This window comes from Andrena cerasifolii, chromosome 14 (assembly GCF_050908995.1).
Source record: "Andrena cerasifolii isolate SP2316 chromosome 14, iyAndCera1_principal, whole genome shotgun sequence".
Taxonomy (NCBI): domain Eukaryota; kingdom Metazoa; phylum Arthropoda; class Insecta; order Hymenoptera; family Andrenidae; genus Andrena; species Andrena cerasifolii.
This window is the reverse complement of record NC_135131.1, coordinates 6,523,316-6,540,435: the sequence shown is the minus strand read 5'-3', so window position 1 is coordinate 6,540,435 and position 17,120 is coordinate 6,523,316. Positions and strand designations below refer to the sequence as shown.

General features: G+C 43.2%; 3 protein-coding genes across 4 annotated transcripts; 1 reads left to right on the top strand and 2 right to left on the bottom strand.

The window, feature by feature from the left end:
• Window positions 1–43: 43 nt before the first annotated feature.
• LOC143376572 (uncharacterized) lies at window positions 44–932 on the bottom strand. The gene is made up of 4 exons (XM_076827050.1): window positions 547–932; window positions 354–467; window positions 103–276; window positions 44–61 (listed from the first exon to the last, which is right to left on the bottom strand). The coding sequence occupies exons 1-4, from the start codon at window positions 775–777 to the stop codon at window positions 44–46; spliced, it is 537 nt and encodes a 178-aa protein (XP_076683165.1). The 5' UTR covers window positions 778–932.
• Window positions 933–2,838: 1,906 nt separating this feature from the next.
• On the bottom strand, window positions 2,839–11,650 carry LOC143376420 (uncharacterized). Of its 2 annotated transcripts, XM_076826732.1 has the most exons (6): window positions 11,116–11,650; window positions 9,594–9,696; window positions 9,394–9,479; window positions 7,829–7,933; window positions 6,530–7,277; window positions 2,839–6,499 (listed from the first exon to the last, which is right to left on the bottom strand). In XM_076826732.1, exons 1-6 carry the CDS (start codon window positions 11,255–11,257, stop codon window positions 4,090–4,092), a joined length of 3,594 nt encoding a protein of 1,197 aa, XP_076682847.1. In that variant the 5' UTR covers window positions 11,258–11,650; the 3' UTR covers window positions 2,839–4,089. The 2 variants fall into 2 exon arrangements, with proteins under 2 accessions (XP_076682847.1, XP_076682846.1); XM_076826731.1 differs by having other exon boundaries at window positions 2,839–7,277.
• On the top strand, window positions 6,753–16,873 carry LOC143376427 (uncharacterized). Its single transcript, XM_076826749.1, has 5 exons — window positions 6,753–6,843; window positions 12,992–13,209; window positions 13,903–14,365; window positions 14,460–14,677; window positions 15,216–16,873. Exons 3-5 carry the CDS (start codon window positions 14,124–14,126, stop codon window positions 15,560–15,562), a joined length of 807 nt encoding a protein of 268 aa, XP_076682864.1. The 5' UTR covers window positions 6,753–6,843; window positions 12,992–13,209; window positions 13,903–14,123; the 3' UTR covers window positions 15,563–16,873.
• The last annotated feature ends 247 nt before the right edge of the window (window positions 16,874–17,120 follow it).

Here is a 17,120-nt window from a genome sequence, read left to right as displayed (position 1 = left end):
TGATCGTGCTGCCACCGGGTCTTTGTCACCAAGCCCCAACTGCTTACTCGATTTGTCGAAACTCACGCCGGATAACCTTTGACTCTCCGATTTCGGTCGTACTTTCCCAGCCCCTTCATCGTCCGCGAATCCTGTCGTAACACGGCGATTGCTGATCAGCCCCGCACTCTTTGGGAAGCCTTCCTTCTCGTCTTCGTCCGTCTCCGTGTCATCTGCCTTTTTCGAGATTATCATGGAAGCTCGGCGAAATTCCGAGGGTCTTCTGAAGATCGAGCTCTGTCGAATTACAAAACAATTAAGTACAAGCGTTGATAATCGACAGCTTGATTTCGAACGGTGATAATTTAGCCCACTCGAGACTCGATGAGATTTGCGAAATTAGGTTCATCGTCGTCCGAGTCTGCTTCGTTAATAGGATCTGCGAACTTCGGTCCCCGAAACTGACTTTCCACCGATGGCTTGAACAGCTGTGAAGTACAGTGGTAACGTGGCGTTAATTATCAAACTGTACCTAACAAAAAAAAAAACGCTTTTCTGTTTCGCTACCTGGACGAGCATTTTATTTAACGATAGTAAAAATTTCCCTTGGATGGACCCGACGATCAGATATTTCGTGATTTCTTCGAGACACTCCTTGTAAGAGTCGAAGGCTGGCACACCGACGTCCGTTGTCCTCATGAAGTAGAAGAGCGTAAGATTTTGTAAGTCTGCCCTACCACCATCCACCTCGCCGCATATCATATGAAGTTTCGGGATTCGTTCTATGGTGTCTACCATTTTCTGCAAGCATTTCCTTTTCCTCTCACGCGTCACATTAAACCGATTTCAACTGACACGATCAGAACCTCTGGCTATACGTACTTTAGTCAGAACATATAAGTGTTGCTGCCCTGGCGGTGGCACGAACCTTGACTTCATCTCTAACGACAGAGAAACCCAATCAGCACTTATAATTAAGAAATCTCTGTAATTTGGTACATGCCAATTTTCCAGTAAGCTCGCTCTTTCACTTACTCGCCGTTTTTGAGTAGACCAAAGTATTGTCGCGGTCCATTTCCACTGATTCTTCCTCTCCCCCGTAGTCACCCTCCTCCTCCTCATCCCCTTTCTGTACCTCTTCCTCCTCCTCCCCTTTCTGTTCCTCTTCCTCCTCCTTTCCTTCCTCCTTCATTTCCTCCTCCTCCCCTTCATCCTCCCCCGACGCCTCTTCTCCGTCGATATCGTCCGTGTCTTCATCGCCGAGAGTGCTGTGCGTCGTCGAGTCTTGCTGCAACGCCATACTAGATGCTTCGAGCAGCTCGAAAATCGCACTGGCGTCCACTTTCGGCACTTTCATCCTACTTCTCTTCACTTTTCTTCTAGTCTTTCTCAGATCCTTCTCCCCGCTTTTTACCACTTTCTCTGTCGTGGGGATATTTTCATTTTAGAGCTACGTACGTGTTTTTATCTGTTAATACATGATTCGGTGCTACTACATGTGTCAATTATTGAAACGTGTGACCGTGCTCCTCGCTTGCTTCTTCTTCTTCATTAACCCTTAATTATTCGCACCTTTTTGTGTCACATAATTAGACGCACGGGGTCTATTTCACCCCACTTGTGATACCTCTTTAATTTCTCGGTACTTCTGATGGAATGTTTTTATTTATTATAAGTCGGATTATGGCGAGTAAAATGGAATAAGGAAGTCTTTAATGCTCCTTTATTTTTATATTAATTATTAACACTAAGTCCATTTTTTTTTAGTACAGGGATACCAAGAAACTTAGCTAGTCGAAATCTCGACATAAATCCGTCATGGGTTTTGTCAGAAGTCGAACTTGCATGACAGCTGGGGTCAAATAGACCCCATGCGACTAATTAAGGGTTAATATAAGTTCCATACTTATTTCTCTACTTTCCAAGTAAACCACGCACACAGAAACTACCTACTTACTTTCCCACACCGCAATTTCCTCTTGAACAACTCTGCTGGTGTAAGTTGTGTAGAAAAACATTACTTTTCTCTCAAGATCCGTTACCCCGTAGAGGTCGAGTATCAAAAAGTTTAAAAGCTTGTCCTCCAAATATCGATTGTTTGCCTATCATCAGTATGAAAATCTATTTAACCAGCCTTCATGGCATTTACAATAATCCCGAAGTCATTAAACCAGTGTGTAAACCTACTTATGTTTCGTAAATTCATTTTGCAATCGGAACTTACGTTTAAGATATTATGAAAGAGATCCTCGTGCCCAGTTATGCCCAGGAACGTCATCGTTCTGTCACGTATCCACATTATCCTGCGAAAACGAATCATTCGTGGTACTAGATACAGGCAGTAGGCAGATTACTTTGTCAACGCAATGAAAGTGTGCTTTGTACCGATAATCCATCTGCAGAAATGATTCTTCACTTTGCGCACGAATGTCATCGTCCGAGTCCTCATCATTCTTCTCGCTCCCCACGTCATCTTCAGCAACTCTGATCTCTGAATCTGCCATGCTTTATTAAATGGACCGTTTCGATTCTAGCGTCTAAAAAAAAAACAAAGAAAAAAGAGTCTTGGACTTTTCCATGAGAATGACTTGCTCGGCGCTGCACGACATGTTCCTTGCTCCTCTTCATTTACATACGCTACCTTTGTGGTCGATCTATTTGCAAGGATCACTTGGCCGCCAAATGGCTCGTTTTAATCGCGTTAACGATTCAACATTCACGGATTCTTCTCGGTGAAATTCGGCTAATTTTATCTGCGTACTTTACACACTGAATCGATTAGCCACGTCCATGAATTGTGAGTCTCATCGTCGTATGCATCGATGTTGTCATGGAAATTAAACAGGATTCCATGGAGAGGGAGAATATAAGCGTGTACAATAAAATATACTTGTATGGGGTGCTTTTCTTCGTACCTCTGTCATTTCGGCTGATTTCCAAGTGAAAATACAGTGTAATAAAGGAGAATGTTTGTAACATCTTGCTGAACCACTGGGAACAGATTTAATTGATCGAGGGTACTAAATAAGTTTGTCCTTACAATGGGTAGGTGTAGTGAAAGAAGCATAAAGTACTGGGTTACGTTACATAAGGTACATGTTTCATAATTATATAACTATTACATATTTTCCGCTTGCACAAATGTACATATTTGGGAGTACGAGCGAACACACCCTCACGCACACGCACGCACACACACCTGCGAATTCATCGCACTTAGCTCCTAGCAGAAAACCCTGTTCCCTGTCATTGGTAGGAATTAGGAATAAACTTAATAAAGCGCTAATGATTTCTAATGGAATGATAACAGGAGAGAATCACGTGCAAATTTGCCGCTCAAGATAAATTACCGCATCTACATATCATACGTATTATTGATATTTGAATGTACATGTAATTATTACTGTGCGCGTGAAACCATGTTTTTTAAATGAAATGGAATTCATATTTTTATGTAGAGTATCGAATTAAAGGGGTTTTATTTAGAATAGAAATCCTCGTCCGGTTGTTAAGGGCACTAGGCAATGAAATCGCTCGAAACTTGACCCAAAATTATTAAAATAGCGACTAGGAGAAGGCGATTTGTACGATAAATGTCGATTTTCGGGATGCGCAGAGGTCTGTTTTTTTTTTATCTAAAAAACTAGAGCTTTTACACTTAATCCTAAGCTCCACTCTAAAAAGGAATATATTTTCAACATACTACAAAAATTTCAAGTCGATTTGCACCTTGGTTCTTTCGCAATCAGGGTAAAACCACAGAAAAATCGGCTACACTTTGCACGACTGTAGCGTCGTCATATACATTTATATATATATATAAAAAAAAGAATTTACAGCTTATAGTATTAATTAATATTACCCAAAAGTACTAGTCACAATATGTATTCATCTCCTTGTAATTAATTCGCAAAAAGTACTTGATTTTCGAGGGATTTCACTGCCTAGTCCCCTAAATGGTACTCCACCTAACTGTCTCTATTAATTCTGTCTCCTGTTACTTGGGTACCAACTTTCTCGAGAAGGGACAGTCAGTTAGCTGAAGGCTAAAGCGTAAAACAGCACGACATCACAGATTTCGTTTTGAAACAGAGTTTCATATTTCAGCATTTAATGTCCACGATGGCCATTCGTGTCCTGGGCCCTCCCCGAGATTCCCTTATTTGAGAACGCTGACTGTTCAGACGGCTCCGAGTCAGGCCTCTCACTGTCCTCTATTTTCCTGCTCTCCTCGGGCTGCGGCTCGATCAGGCCTTCGAGAACAGCCTGAACGTATTCCTTTCGGTCCCTGTCCGTGTCAAAAGAGAAACCAATCGACGGAAGAAACTCGGTCTTTACGACCGTCTTCGCAGACTCGGTCGTAAGGATGCTCTTCGGCGTGGGCGTTGTCGTCCTCGTTCTGGTACTCGGTTCAGAAGACATAGTAGTGGGTAATGTTGATTCGATACCTCTGGAATTCTGACACCGACTGGAACTCTCGCTGCTAGGAAGACCCGTGTGAGAGTCGAGGCACCCTTCTGCTTCAGCGAGACGAGAATCGAGACGTTCATCTGTCCTGCGCAGAGGCTCTCCGAAATTCTCGGTCAAGCGATCCAGGATTTGCTCCTTCGACAGGGAAGCTTTGCTCGCAGAATCTGTCGAACTCTGTCCCCACGGACGGACGGTCGTCGATGATCCCTCTTCGAGGTCAATGCCCGAGTTCACATGTTTCGCAATGGTTTCGGCAGGGAAAGATTCACGATGATGGGTTAAGGCGAATGGCCGGGGTGCTCGATCCATCTTCAGCAACTCCGACATTAGCTGAAGGAGACTGAGAGTGTTGAAATTCTGGTTCTTCGAATCCTCTGACTCGGTCACACCCGTGACATTCCCTCCACTGTTTAAGTGGTCCAGAACGTTCACAGCATCCTGCAGACTCGATTCTGACCTGCCTGGGACTTCTGCCTCCACGGATTTAACTATCTCCAGTTTGTTGAGCGTTGAACTTTGCTTGCCCTGTCGAGCGATCAGCTTGCCGATCGAATCGCCCCCGTCAGGCGTCAGTTCTTCATCCCTGTCCAGTGTTAAGGTCACTTTGTAGGGGGAGTTGTTCCTCTCAATGCTTTCCTCGATTTCCTTCAAAGTCTCTGGTCCGATCGACCTGAAGAAATCGTCGGTTGTCGGAGGCTCGGTTAAGATTCCTTCATCTGTGGCTATTTTCTCCGGCATTACGCTCGACGTCTCACTGCTTCTCTCTGTGGTAGGTCTTAGGGGCGCCTCGGGACATTGAAGATCGTTAGTTTTCGCCAGCAAAGATACTGGAGTTCCACCGGAAGCGTCAGTGACTGTCCCACACTTTGGAAAGTAGGAAGAACTTGGAGAAAGCGTGGTTGGTTTAATTGTTGAAGGTATAGACGCGTTCGACGGATTCAAATGATTCGAGCTGTTGCTACGGTCTCTTGATAGCAGCTGCTCCGAAAGATAAGGAGAAGGCGAAGAGGAGGAAGACCAAGAGCCAGTGGAAGAAATCAAAGGTTTGGTAGCAGTTGTCCGATATTCCTCGGGAGTGAAACCTTTCGGTGGCTCCCGGCTGGCGTAGTTACCGATCGCGCTGGGCTTTGCGTCGCCAGACGTTGGCTGATTGACGTAATCCTCCGAATCAGTGGCTCGGAATCTCGGTGACTCGGTGGTTCTCGTGTCTGAATCAGGCTGAGTGTTGAGAGTCGAGTAACGAATCAATAGGCTAGGCACTGGAGGAACATCTGGCACCTTTATCTGAAATTTCGGAGCTTTGAAAAATCCCATCGGTTCGCGCAGTCGCGTATCAATCGAAGGGTATTTCTCCTCCGAACCCTCGACGTTTAGATCCGCGGAACTCCTGCTGGAGTTAATACCGATCGACGATTCCTCTATCGTGGTTTCGTCGAGCGGAGGAATCGTCGATGCTAGAAACGCGTCTGTGTCATCAGCTGCTTGGTATTGTTCAGTCGTGCCTTGGTCCTCTTCCTTCTCCTCGAAGGAAACTGTGGACTCCGGCCTCGGCAATGTGTGCTGAGAGCCTGCGTGAATCAAGCTGTCTGTTTGACTAGAATCCTTGGGTACAGCTGAGGGAATCTCTCCTCGAGCTTCTTTGTCACTGATCGTCAGAAGATTCCGACTGTGGTTGAATGGCTGACGCAAGGCGTGTACCAGACCAACGCTGTCTTTAGTTTCAATATCCTCCGCGCTTTCTTCGAACTGAAGGTCTTCTTCTCTTCCTCCTATGCCTGTCCCATCGTTGAACGGCCGATAAGATTGGCGGAACAGAGGGCTCGGTTCGCCCTGTATCCTAGTCCGGTTCGGTTGAAAGTCTAGACCGACTCTCGTTCCGAATCTCCCTCCAGATTGGCCACTGTCCGCGGCGTTTTTCCCAGCGTAATCGTAATCCGGATGGTACTGGAGCTCGTGGATCCGCGGAGGATGGTAAGGGACGATAGGAGGGTTGCTTTGGCTTTCTTTGGAAGCTCCGCTGTTGAACGCGCTGGTCGGCGGAGTGACGAAACTGCCCAGCGTGGTCCTACTGCGAGTGAACAAGTAGTCGGAGCTGTCCGTCAGCTGATCTAAGTTATTGTAGGCGAAGGTTGACGGCCGGAAGGTGGTGGGAACGGTGGGCGAGTAGAATCTTCTGGTGGTGGTGGTGACGGTGGGCACCGTGGGTGCGTAAGACGGCTGGAAGTGATTCTTGAGCTCCTTAAGCGTCGGATGCTTGCCGGAGATCTGGAAGCGCGGGCTTTTCCCTTGGTCGTCCAGGTCGTAGGCGCGAAAGTCGGGGATCTTTTGCAGCGTCGGTGGCCTCTGTAAGCGACGTGGCTGCGACTTCTCTCCGGGGTAGAAATCCTGCTGCTGGTAAGTTCTCCGTCCCTGGAACTCATAGGCTAGGAGGGAATCGCGGCTCGGATAGTCCTGAGCGTTGGATCTCAAGTCGTTGCCAGCTGTGAACATCGCCGCGTAGTCGAGGATCCTTCTTGTTCCCTGCTGGTAGCCCAGCAGGCTCCCTGTCCTGTCAGGATCCACCAGGCCGTCCTTGGTCACGTCTGTTCCTGACTGCAAGCTGATCATAGCGTACGCGTTGCGTATCATTTCGTCGTCGTCCTGCTGGTAGCTGTTGCGATTCACGTCCGTGTACTTGGCGCTGGAGGAGCAATCCACTTTGGTCCACCAGTCGCAGGTGAGCAGCCTCTGGCTGAAGACCGAGCCCATCGGGCAGAGGAACGAAGACACCAGCACGTCGTGGCACACGTGGAACACTTGACATCCCGCCACTTGGTCCGCGTAGTAACCTGTTGGACACGGCTATCTGTCAATCTGTTCTGTGTTCTTCCCTGCCCAGCCGAATCAGTACGAGAACCACCCACAGACCCCCCTCGCCGCCGAGGTAGCGACCTATTGCGAAAGTAAAGAAAACACTAGCAGGATAGTTTGCGGGCTACGTGCGCTTGCATACGTATGTGCTGCCTGTGCACGCGAGAGTCAGCCTTGACATAGATATTAAGCGGTAGAAATGGCACGCGATGGATCGAAGCGACAGTGGTGACTGGGACTCGATTTTTCCCGCAACCCTCCGGGAATGTTAAAGCCTGCAGTTTCTGCAGTTCCCCAATTGAAGCTTTTGTACCGTCGAGCAATTTGCTTGCCGCTCTAGAATGATCGATGGTGGAGCTGGTCGCTGTAAACACTGTTGCGACATTCGCAGGATCGACCAGGATTGAACAATGCGGAAATGGAAACCCCCGCAGAAACGGTGAGAACGAGTTGACGGAGGGGGAGTGCGGATATCTTGCCACCAGCGAAATCGTGAATAAAGCTAATGGTTCGTTTGAATCTCATTCACCTCGAGAACGTCCTTCGCACGTGAATCCTGTCTGCGGTAGCGTCGTGTATGTAGGGTAATCGATGCCCGGCTCTCCTGGCACGTTCCTTCTAATGTCGGAGAAGTCTGGAACATTGAGAAGGGGCACGCTTACGCGGTATCTCTCAAGGATTATCATCCTATAAATTCTTAATCCTCTAAGAGACTCGTACCAGCCAATTTCAAATCAACCCTGATAATTATAAACCTTTAAAATAAAAACCTTATGAGAAATTAAAAAAAAATAGTTAAAAAATATATAGAAACAAAAAATAAAATTCAAATAATTCATTATATTATTTAAATAAATCAGCCCAATAATGATCTATACGTATATATTTTTAAAATTAAAATTTTATCAAAATCATTAACATGGAAAAATATTTCCGGTAAATGTTTACTTTAGGGGTGGATTCTCCCTCCTCCTTCCAAATTTAATCAGGCCAACAAATAACATTAAAAATAAACATTTTAGAATTTAATTCTAACTTAACAATGTTATAAAAAAAATCCAAAACCGGTGGCGACCCCCCGGAAAACACTTCGCGACCCATCGGTTGGGAATCACTGCTTTTATATGTAACACGAGAAAACAACTATCTACCTACTGAATACTATCAAACGTCGCGAAAAGATAGAAATTTCTTTAACCATTTCACTGGAAGACCAGCGAAGAGAGGTGGACCGATGAGAAGAAGGCTGGAAAAAGGAGTCGTTCAGGATCTGTGACATTTAGACGGATAGCTCGCGCTTACGGTTCTCTTAACGCGAGGCGCTGCGGGTAATTCCGTAATTTGCAAAAGGCTCCACGTGACCTATGCCAATACTTTTTTCCCGCATTTGTCATAGCCATTGCCTCTCACGCCACTCGTTGGTAATGGTCTACAGTTTGACGCGTGTCGGGAGCTCGAACGAGCAATCTCGATTCCCAGCAGAAAATGGCAGATGTAACAAGTGGGAAAAGTGAGCTGTCAGTAATGAGTGATGCAGCTCCTTTCATAGAACAAGGATGGAACGTGTAAAGTGTAAATGAAAGCGACTCCTTTTACGAGTGTCGTACAGAAGAAGTAACATCTTAGACGATGAATAGTTCTTTGTTCCCCGAGGATCGGACGATATACACAAGAAGGGTAAGGGAACAAACAGGGAACGTCATAAGACAGCTGTATTAAGAGAATTAAATTTTAATATTTTAGCTCACCAGTAAAGAAGCAAGGTTCAATGAATTTAATTTTCTTGTAAAATTCTCTTCTTAAATAATTTCCTATTTTACCTTGACGACAGAAGCTTGAAGCTTACCCTTAGGCAAAGGGTGTACCAAATATTTAACGTTATCCTACGGGGGTGTTTAAACTTTATAACCCTTTGTCTTTCGACAGTTCTGTAGTCCCAGTTGCCACCAACAAAATATCCTATAAATCTCAAAATCACGAAAAATGGTCCTCCTCTTTCTTCCCTTACCCTGTCCACTATACCCTTCATGTGATCCGCCGAGAGATGTTGAAGGAAAAGACTGGAAGAAACCTGTGGAAATATTGGCTCGTTACCTGTTTTCTCCTCGTAAGGATCGTACTGGCCACCGGCTGATCCATAACTATCAAAGCCCCCTTCTCCTTCCGGATCGAAATATTTCCTGGAAGAAAATCGATACGGGTTTCGCATCCACACGTTTTTACGCGAATAGCTGTAGTCTAATTATTATTCTGCTGTATACACATAATGCGAAAGAATGTCGAAGGTAAAATACCTGCCTCTGGTTCCATCGATGGCCCTTCGCGACAGTGAGCTCTTCCTGGTAATTTCGTGTCCAACACTGCCGTGAATATTCCTCAAGACCAACGTCACGAGACCTGCCGAACAAGGAGTTGCAAAGTCTGTCTGCTACGACTGAATAGTTTTCAGAAACTTTCCACCGTGAACCGAGCATGAAACGTCAATCGAAGACGAAGTGACGTTAATCGTTACACGTGCGCTAGGCGAGGGAAGCGATCAAGTATTAGGAAATCAGCCGTTTGCGCGGTAGTTGGCTCTTGGAATTATCGTCGATCGAAAGAATTATTCGTCGATTCGTACAGATTACACAATCGGTGCGGTACCATTCTAATGTTTAAGGGCACGTTTACGTTGGAGCTGCGATAAACGATTGGAGCGGTGACGAGGGCGAAGCGTAGAAATGCATTCTATAGTTTTACAACGGAAGTGTTTACATTTCCCTGCGAGCAGAGCTACGCTTACTAAACAACCAACGATACAAGCGTTGATAATCGGAGATTACTGTTTCTTCGCTACTATCCACCGTCTTCATCGTTGATGCACAACAGATTTCTTTTAGATAAGTTATCAGATGAAGTTGCCGCTAAATTAAATACAACACACTGTTCGTATTCACTGTGTAAGCCTTTCCCGATGTGCCATTTTACTGAACTTGAACATACTAGTAATTCTTCTTCAGAATCACTCGGGTTTAAATGCTTCATCCTTGCGACACCTTAAACGACTGAAACTGTACTACTGTCACGCACCAAAATATATAAAAAAAATAATTTTATGTTAATCGATTTCACTAAAAATGCGCTAGAAACTAAAAAGTAATTCTTTTCTTGTACTACGAATTCGAAGGTGTTTTCTCAGTTTAAATAAATCCGCGGTGCTGTATTAAATCGATTCATATTCTGTTATGAAATATCCCACCCCACGATTTTATTTAAACTGAGAAAACACCATCGAAATTGTAGTACAGTAAAATAATTAATCTTTACTTCTTAGTGCATTTTTAGAAAAATCGTTTAACATAAATTGTATATATATATATATTTTTTATTTTCTAGCTTTTAGTGTTTGCGGATTTTTTCATTTTTTACTCCTTTCTTTTCGTTCTTTGCTTCTCTTATTTAAAAATTGTATTGTCATCGCACTCAAGCACGCCTCCAAAGTTTCAAGACAATTACACCGGTGGAATTGGGTGAATATTGATTTGCCAGATTTGAATCATACACCAACCAAAAATAAAAAAAAAGAACACCAACATACAGAGGATCGAAGCAAAGTAAAATCGTTCAAAAAAGGTCTTTTTGGGCAGCGTTTATTTCGACTAAAAAATTACACGAGACCTACGAGAAGACGCGTTGGCGTTATTTACCATTATCCGCTAGCTGTGGGCAATCAGAATCAGTGTGACAGCGATGCAGGAGGGTCGGAGAATAGATATTACAATTAACATGGTCCGTCGCCGGTGCGTGAATCGGATGTTGGAAAAATCGAGCACTTACACAGACTATGAATGCTGAGCGACGGCATTTCGCAGCACGTTGCACGAGCCAGCTCTCTGTGGTCTGCGGGCAGCTGTCTCGCGCCGAACGTCCGGCCACCGTGAAGCAGCCGATGCACTGCGATCCCCACGATCTCCATCATCTCCTCTCGAGTCTTCTCCTCGGTGTTTCCGACCCATGGAAGGGATGGATCACGGGTCTTACCTTTCCTCTCCAGCTCGCCAGCTCTCCACCTCTCACCTGGCACGGGACCAAGGTGGCACCGCTCATCCCTCGCGCAGGAATTTCAGCCGCGCCTCTCTGGAAATTCGGTGTCCTCTGCTAACAACTTGCCTGCCCTTTCCTTTTTTATTTCTTTTCCTTTTCTCCTCCTCGACGCGGGACGAGAGTTTCGCGTGCGAGCGCCTATACAACACTTCTGTGTACGCGTAAACACGATACACGTTGCGCCTGTGTATACCTGGGATTGATAAAGGCAACGGCTCGCAAATATCATCGCCCGCGTCCTTTATAGATACAGCCTTTCCATTTACATACCGTGTGCCGCGTCTGCTCCGACGCTTCCATGTATTGTACAAGAAATTCCAGCAGAAAGTTCGCGATGCTTGCAATTAAAATGGAAAGTGGAGCAGAGCGATAAGTTGGAAGCGTTCAACTGGTAGCCGAGGTATCGAGCATGGTTAATGGAGCGCCCGCGTCGTTGCGTGCATTCACATCAATTTCCTTCCAATCTCTTTCACGTCCTCTTACGTCCACGTGTACGCCTGTGCCTTTTTTCAGCGGCCTATCCTCGATCGGTCGTTCCCACTGAATTCTAAATGGAAAACGTTAAATGAGCATTCGCGATTTAGGTACACATGTGCGTGGTGAAACAAGCATCGTGCACTCGGTTTAAGGGGACGTTTCACAGTTAAGGAAAATTCTGGCGCTTTTCGCTGGTGGTTTTTATCGTGGAATAGACACTTAATGTTTGCAAACTTTTGGGGGGATGTTCTACCACTTTTGAGATACGAGAAAAAATCTTTGTTTGTTTCAATTGTTTGGATTAATATTTCGCAGGGAAACTGGCGTCTTTGGAATTTCATCCCTCGATGACGGGGTTGAAATTTCGGACCACTGGATCATCTGAAATGTAAAAAATGCACTAAAATGTAAAAAATAATTTTTTCCCTTGTTTAATCTACGACTCTCATACTTTTTAAGTCGGTGCCAGATTTACACAGTGTAAACGATGAGGCGCTGACTTAAACAATATGAGAGTCGTAGATTAAATAAGGGAAAAAATTATTTTCTACTCTTTAGTGAAGTTTTATTTTTTTGAAGTCGGTTTTAATTTTTTTAATTTTTTTATTTGAATAAGAAATATAAAAAAAATACAGAAATTTGAATAAAAAAAAAATTACAGAAATTTGAATAAAAAAAAAAATTACAGAAACTTTCGAATAAAAAAATTTGAAAAATTAAAACCGACTTCAAAAAAATAAAAATGCACTAAAGAGTAAAAAATAATTATATATATAATTTTTTTTTATTTTTTTTTTAAATTGACACATGCTGAGGAAATAAAAAAAAATAAAGATATTTTTAATTTGCAGGAGTGTTGTTATCCGGTATTCCGCGGAAAAACAATTTTGGACAGAAATTATTAAACCGGTCGATCAAAGTTGAAAGTACCGAAAATGCCACTTCTTTTCTACATTTAATTGATATAAAAGTGGGGAAACATTTACACCTTACACTGTACGCTCGATTACGTTACAGAATCTCGCCGCTTCTCCTGTCAGATACGCGAAATAATTAAGAATTTACGAGGCTTACTGCAGCCTCGAAAATGAAATTGCGTTCCGGGAATCTCATTCGCCTGAATTCTTTCCAGAGATATGTGCGTACCTACATGCATCATCGGCAAAGAAAGAGGATTACGTTATGCAAGCCAGATTAAAAGGAAAACAGCGACTTGTCATAGAGGCATACCACGAAGAAAAGAAAGACTCAAGGATGCTTGTCGCACAGGACGTCGTTTATTTTTATCCGATCATCTGGGAGAAAGGGGCACAGGAGTGAAGGACTAACGTTTCTTATTCTTTGTCAAAGGTATGAGGCCAATGCTAATCGGCGTAATTAAAATTGCTTATTTGCCACGGTGTACCTACCTACAGTAGCGGACAAAACATTTACCATTTTTTCCACCCACTCTACTTCTATCACTTTCGTTACTATTACATATTCTGGTAGAGAATTAAAAGCTGTATAAAACCCAGTTAAAGGTGAATTAATTTAATTAACAAACAAAAACCTTACGTTGTTAATATTTCCCCACTTTTATATCAATTAAGCAAGACAACACGCATTTAAGGGTTTATGCCTACCTGTAAGGTCTGAAAACACAAGTATTTTCTGGATTTTTTTTTTTAAAACTTGAAGACTTTTTTTAAATAAACGGTTGTATAATCGAAAGTATATATTCTAAAGTTCATGTAGCTTTTTTTGCAATGCGATATCTAATTAAATAATGAAGCTATAGGCGATCTCGTGGCAGCGTTTTTTATTTAAGCACTTTACGTTGACAACTGCAGCTTTGACCTGGTTCATCAAAAATAAGAAATTCGACCAAATTTAGATAGTATATTAGATTATCTAGCCCTCTTGGAGGAAGGCCTCTTGATACTTTAAATTGAAATAGCTGGAATAAATCATTTCTTTATTACATTTTATTGTTTAAATAGTTACGTAAACACGCGACAGTTACGATATCGGTTTATACCTACCTAATTATATATATTCTAGGTCTAGAATCGGAAGAAGCAGAGACACCAAAGGAAAAAGATTCTCCAACATTTCCTCCTTGCTTCGCTACCTATTCGCTTGAGGCGTTGAAGAAATTTACCGATGGGCCAAACGATCAACTCCTCCGTAAGTCCAAACATATCGACTTTTACTTTCGTAGCAAATGCGAGTGGAAAGGAGAAGTGCGTCGTGGTGCATCGGCGCCTAAGAGGAGGTCTGTTATGTACCTATTTAGCTGGGCCTTGCCGGGGCCGCGTGGTTGGACACTGGACAGGGACGGTGCCGTTTTCTTCGTGAAAGCAGCCAGCTCGCCGGTCGACTTTGTTGTAGATCGTTGCGATCCTCCTTCGGTGAGAACCGGCGAAAGGATCAGCTTCGAGCTGCATCCTCCGAATGAACACCGTGTCCAGTTACTCGAGAAATACGAGTGCTACCTGGCCTCGCGTTACGTCAACCAAACCTGGTCAGTTGCAAACGATCGACGATGCACGCACCTCCTCCCTCGCACTACGAATTACCGCCCACTATAATTTCTCAGAAATCTCCGTTATTTACAGTATCCCACTGGAACAAGAAGAAGAAGCAGAAGAGCGAAGACGAACCGATCCGATCCCACCTGATCAGGTCAATCGGACGTGTCGCAGACTCGTGCACAAGTTGCGAAGACTCTGGTCCAAAAATGACCCTCTACTGTACGCGATAATACAGCTGGAGTGTTCGAGTTGCACAGCAAACAGCTTCGACTTTTACCATTTTGCTTCAGAATTGACTCCCTGTAAGTGCGTACTTACATGTGCCTGCGTAGTTCCTCTGCGATTTATTTTACACTTGCTTTTCACTGGCAAAGGTAACGAAAGGTGAAAGTATCAGAGTAACGCCTATGTATGTTATATTATTGCTTGAAAGAAACGGAGAGAACCACTGTTCAGCCATTATTGAATTCTTATTGAGAAAGGTCGCTGCCTAGTTTTCCTCGCCATGCTAGCCTGATCTCCAGATCGAAACGAGGTCGAAACGAAAATCCACGTCATCGGGCGGAGGGTGAAAGTTCTTTTTGTCATTTCGATGTTACTGATCGCGATGGCTTTGTAGCACATTCCTGGCCGGTTACGAGTTACCGTACGCGTGATTCTGTGCCGCACATTCGGAACGGCATCAAACTTTGATGCGACGTTACATAACTCTTTGCACCAATTTTGTAAAGATCCTCCCATTCATTCGGTTGCGTAAAAATTGTCGACAGGACTGTGTGGTTATGCAAGAGAAGATTCGACGTGTTTGACACGATGCTTCGTTCTGTTGAACTGTTCCAGGCCGTTGGAGAATCAGAAGGACCCTGCTTGAGGAACTTGAACGCCGAGAAACGTTTACTTTAAGTTTACGCAATGCCCGCTGCCTGAACGATGACGAGAAAACTGCACAATCGACGGACGGACCTATACGTACCAAAAACCGGAATCCCCGCAAAGTCTACGAATACATTACAATTCCTACAGCAGCCTTAGATCTCTTCTCAGATGTCCAAACACTTATGTACATAGATATATCTCTGTTATTCCACGTCCTGCGGGAGAATGTTATAAGAAGGCATAAGGGAAAGTTGTGTAGAATTTCATCCTTTATGGATCAAATCCGGTCTAGAGCCCATAAAAATAGGTGATCTTTAGAAATTAATTAAAGGAAAACTACTACGTGTAATTTAATGGGATTTTTTGCATTGTATGAAGGATGTCTTAAACTATAGAAATAATATTTTTGCTTTATAATGAATCATTGCAGACGGTACTGGGGAGTTGTTAAAGTCGAGGCGTCAAAAAATTCATCCAAAACGGTGGAACTTGCAGCACCTAAACCATTGGTCTAAAATAAAAAACAATGCCAGATTGTTAAAGAGCATGAAACTCACTCGCGGACTGACCAGTAAAAATGAAAGAAAATAACATTTTTTGAGAAAATAACGACACTTGAAATTTGATATCACTTTTTCCCTATATTTTTCGCCCTTTTAACGCCTTTAAAAATTACAAATTTTCATTTTTTTTAAATTTTACTGGTCTGTCCACGAGCCAGAAGTATATCCTTCAAAATAAAAAAAGTTTCAGTCGAATCGGATAATAACTTTTCGAGATACAGGTTCCACCGATTTTAAGAACACTGTTTCGGGAAAAACGCATTTAAAGTTTTACGTGGGTGCCGAGTGGCCAGCTGTTACCTATGCATTTGCCGCTACTCAATGCCTGTAACCTCGGAAATTGAACGAATTTAAAAAAAAGTGAATGCGTTAGCTCGATCTTTTCAAAACCACTTCATGACATAGAAATTGCGATTAACAATATTACCAACATAACGACGCTAAATTAATTGTAAGTTACAGACCTTTGAATATTGATAAGCATATGTATGTAACACGTTCTCCAGTGTATCCGGGAGTTCATGAATGAATTGTGGATATTCTGATAAACATTTATATACTTCTCATGTTATAATTTGAAATCTAGTCCTCTGACTATTTTCTTACATTGCGTTTGCAACTGTTGTCTGTAAAATTAACCCAGTATCAACTATGTCTGGATATAGCCATAACAAATGTGACATGAAACTCTTTATCTGTTGTTAAATATGCGATTTGAAAAGTTGCCGAAGTAGGCGTCCACACGCAGCAATGCCTGGCTAGGTATGCAACCTTTTCAGCAACAGATAAACAGTTTTATTACAGTAGAAACGGACCTACATAGGCCTACAAATCTTTGCAATCGCAAATCCATAAATACAGAAGCGAGTTATTCTACATTTGACAACACGGCATATTAAATTCACTGTGCGTCCGCCGTGCAATACTTACGTAGTTTTGCAGTTACATAGATCTGAAACTGTAATTGCGCTACAGTTTTCAGCAATGATTTAATTCTTAATGTTCAGATTTTCTCCATAAATGTATAGTTGTGAATAAATCTTTGGTACTGTACAGTAATTCCCTGTATCGTTATTATTCATATCCATCCACACTCCACTTAATTTATGAAGTTTTTCAGTTGCACTCGAAAATAAAGATCCTCAAAACGCCTTAGTCACGCCTTTTGTGCATATATTACAAATTACATAAAGGTAAGTTGTAGTTACCAAGCGTTGTTCGAAGCGGTAATTCCTGCGTTACACGTATATATGTATTGGACGCGTCGGTAATTTGGTCGGTTGGACTAGGAAATTCGCCCGAGTTA

What these genes read in the sequence shown, in the direction of transcription:
- LOC143376572 (XM_076827050.1), bottom strand. Translation starts at nt 777, where the DNA reads ATGGTAGACACCATAGAACGAATCCCGAAACTTCATATGATATGCGGC. An exon ending in TAAATAAAATGCTCGTCCAG is followed by an intron (nt 468 to 546) that starts GTAGCGAAACAG and finishes TGTACTTCACAG; the next exon opens with CTGTTCAAGCCATCGGTGGA. An exon ending in CAAATCTCATCGAGTCTCGA is followed by an intron (nt 277 to 353) that starts GTGGGCTAAATT and finishes GTAATTCGACAG; the next exon opens with AGCTCGATCTTCAGAAGACC.
- LOC143376420 (XM_076826731.1), bottom strand. Translation starts at nt 11,257, where the DNA reads ATGATGGAGATCGTGGGGATCGCAGTGCATCGGCTGCTTCACGGTGGC. An exon ending in ATCGATGGAACCAGAGGCAG is followed by an intron (nt 9,480 to 9,593) that starts GTATTTTACCTT and finishes ATTTTCTTCCAG; the next exon opens with GAAATATTTCGATCCGGAAG. An exon ending in TCCTTACGAGGAGAAAACAG is followed by an intron (nt 7,934 to 9,393) that starts GTAACGAGCCAA and finishes TCAATGTTCCAG; the next exon opens with ACTTCTCCGACATTAGAAGG.
- LOC143376427 (XM_076826749.1), top strand. Translation starts at nt 14,124, where the DNA reads ATGTACCTATTTAGCTGGGCCTTGCCGGGGCCGCGTGGTTGGACACTG. An exon ending in CGTTACGTCAACCAAACCTG is followed by an intron (nt 14,366 to 14,459) that starts GTCAGTTGCAAA and finishes CGTTATTTACAG; the next exon opens with TATCCCACTGGAACAAGAAG. An exon ending in TGCTTCAGAATTGACTCCCT is followed by an intron (nt 14,678 to 15,215) that starts GTAAGTGCGTAC and finishes GAACTGTTCCAG; the next exon opens with GCCGTTGGAGAATCAGAAGG.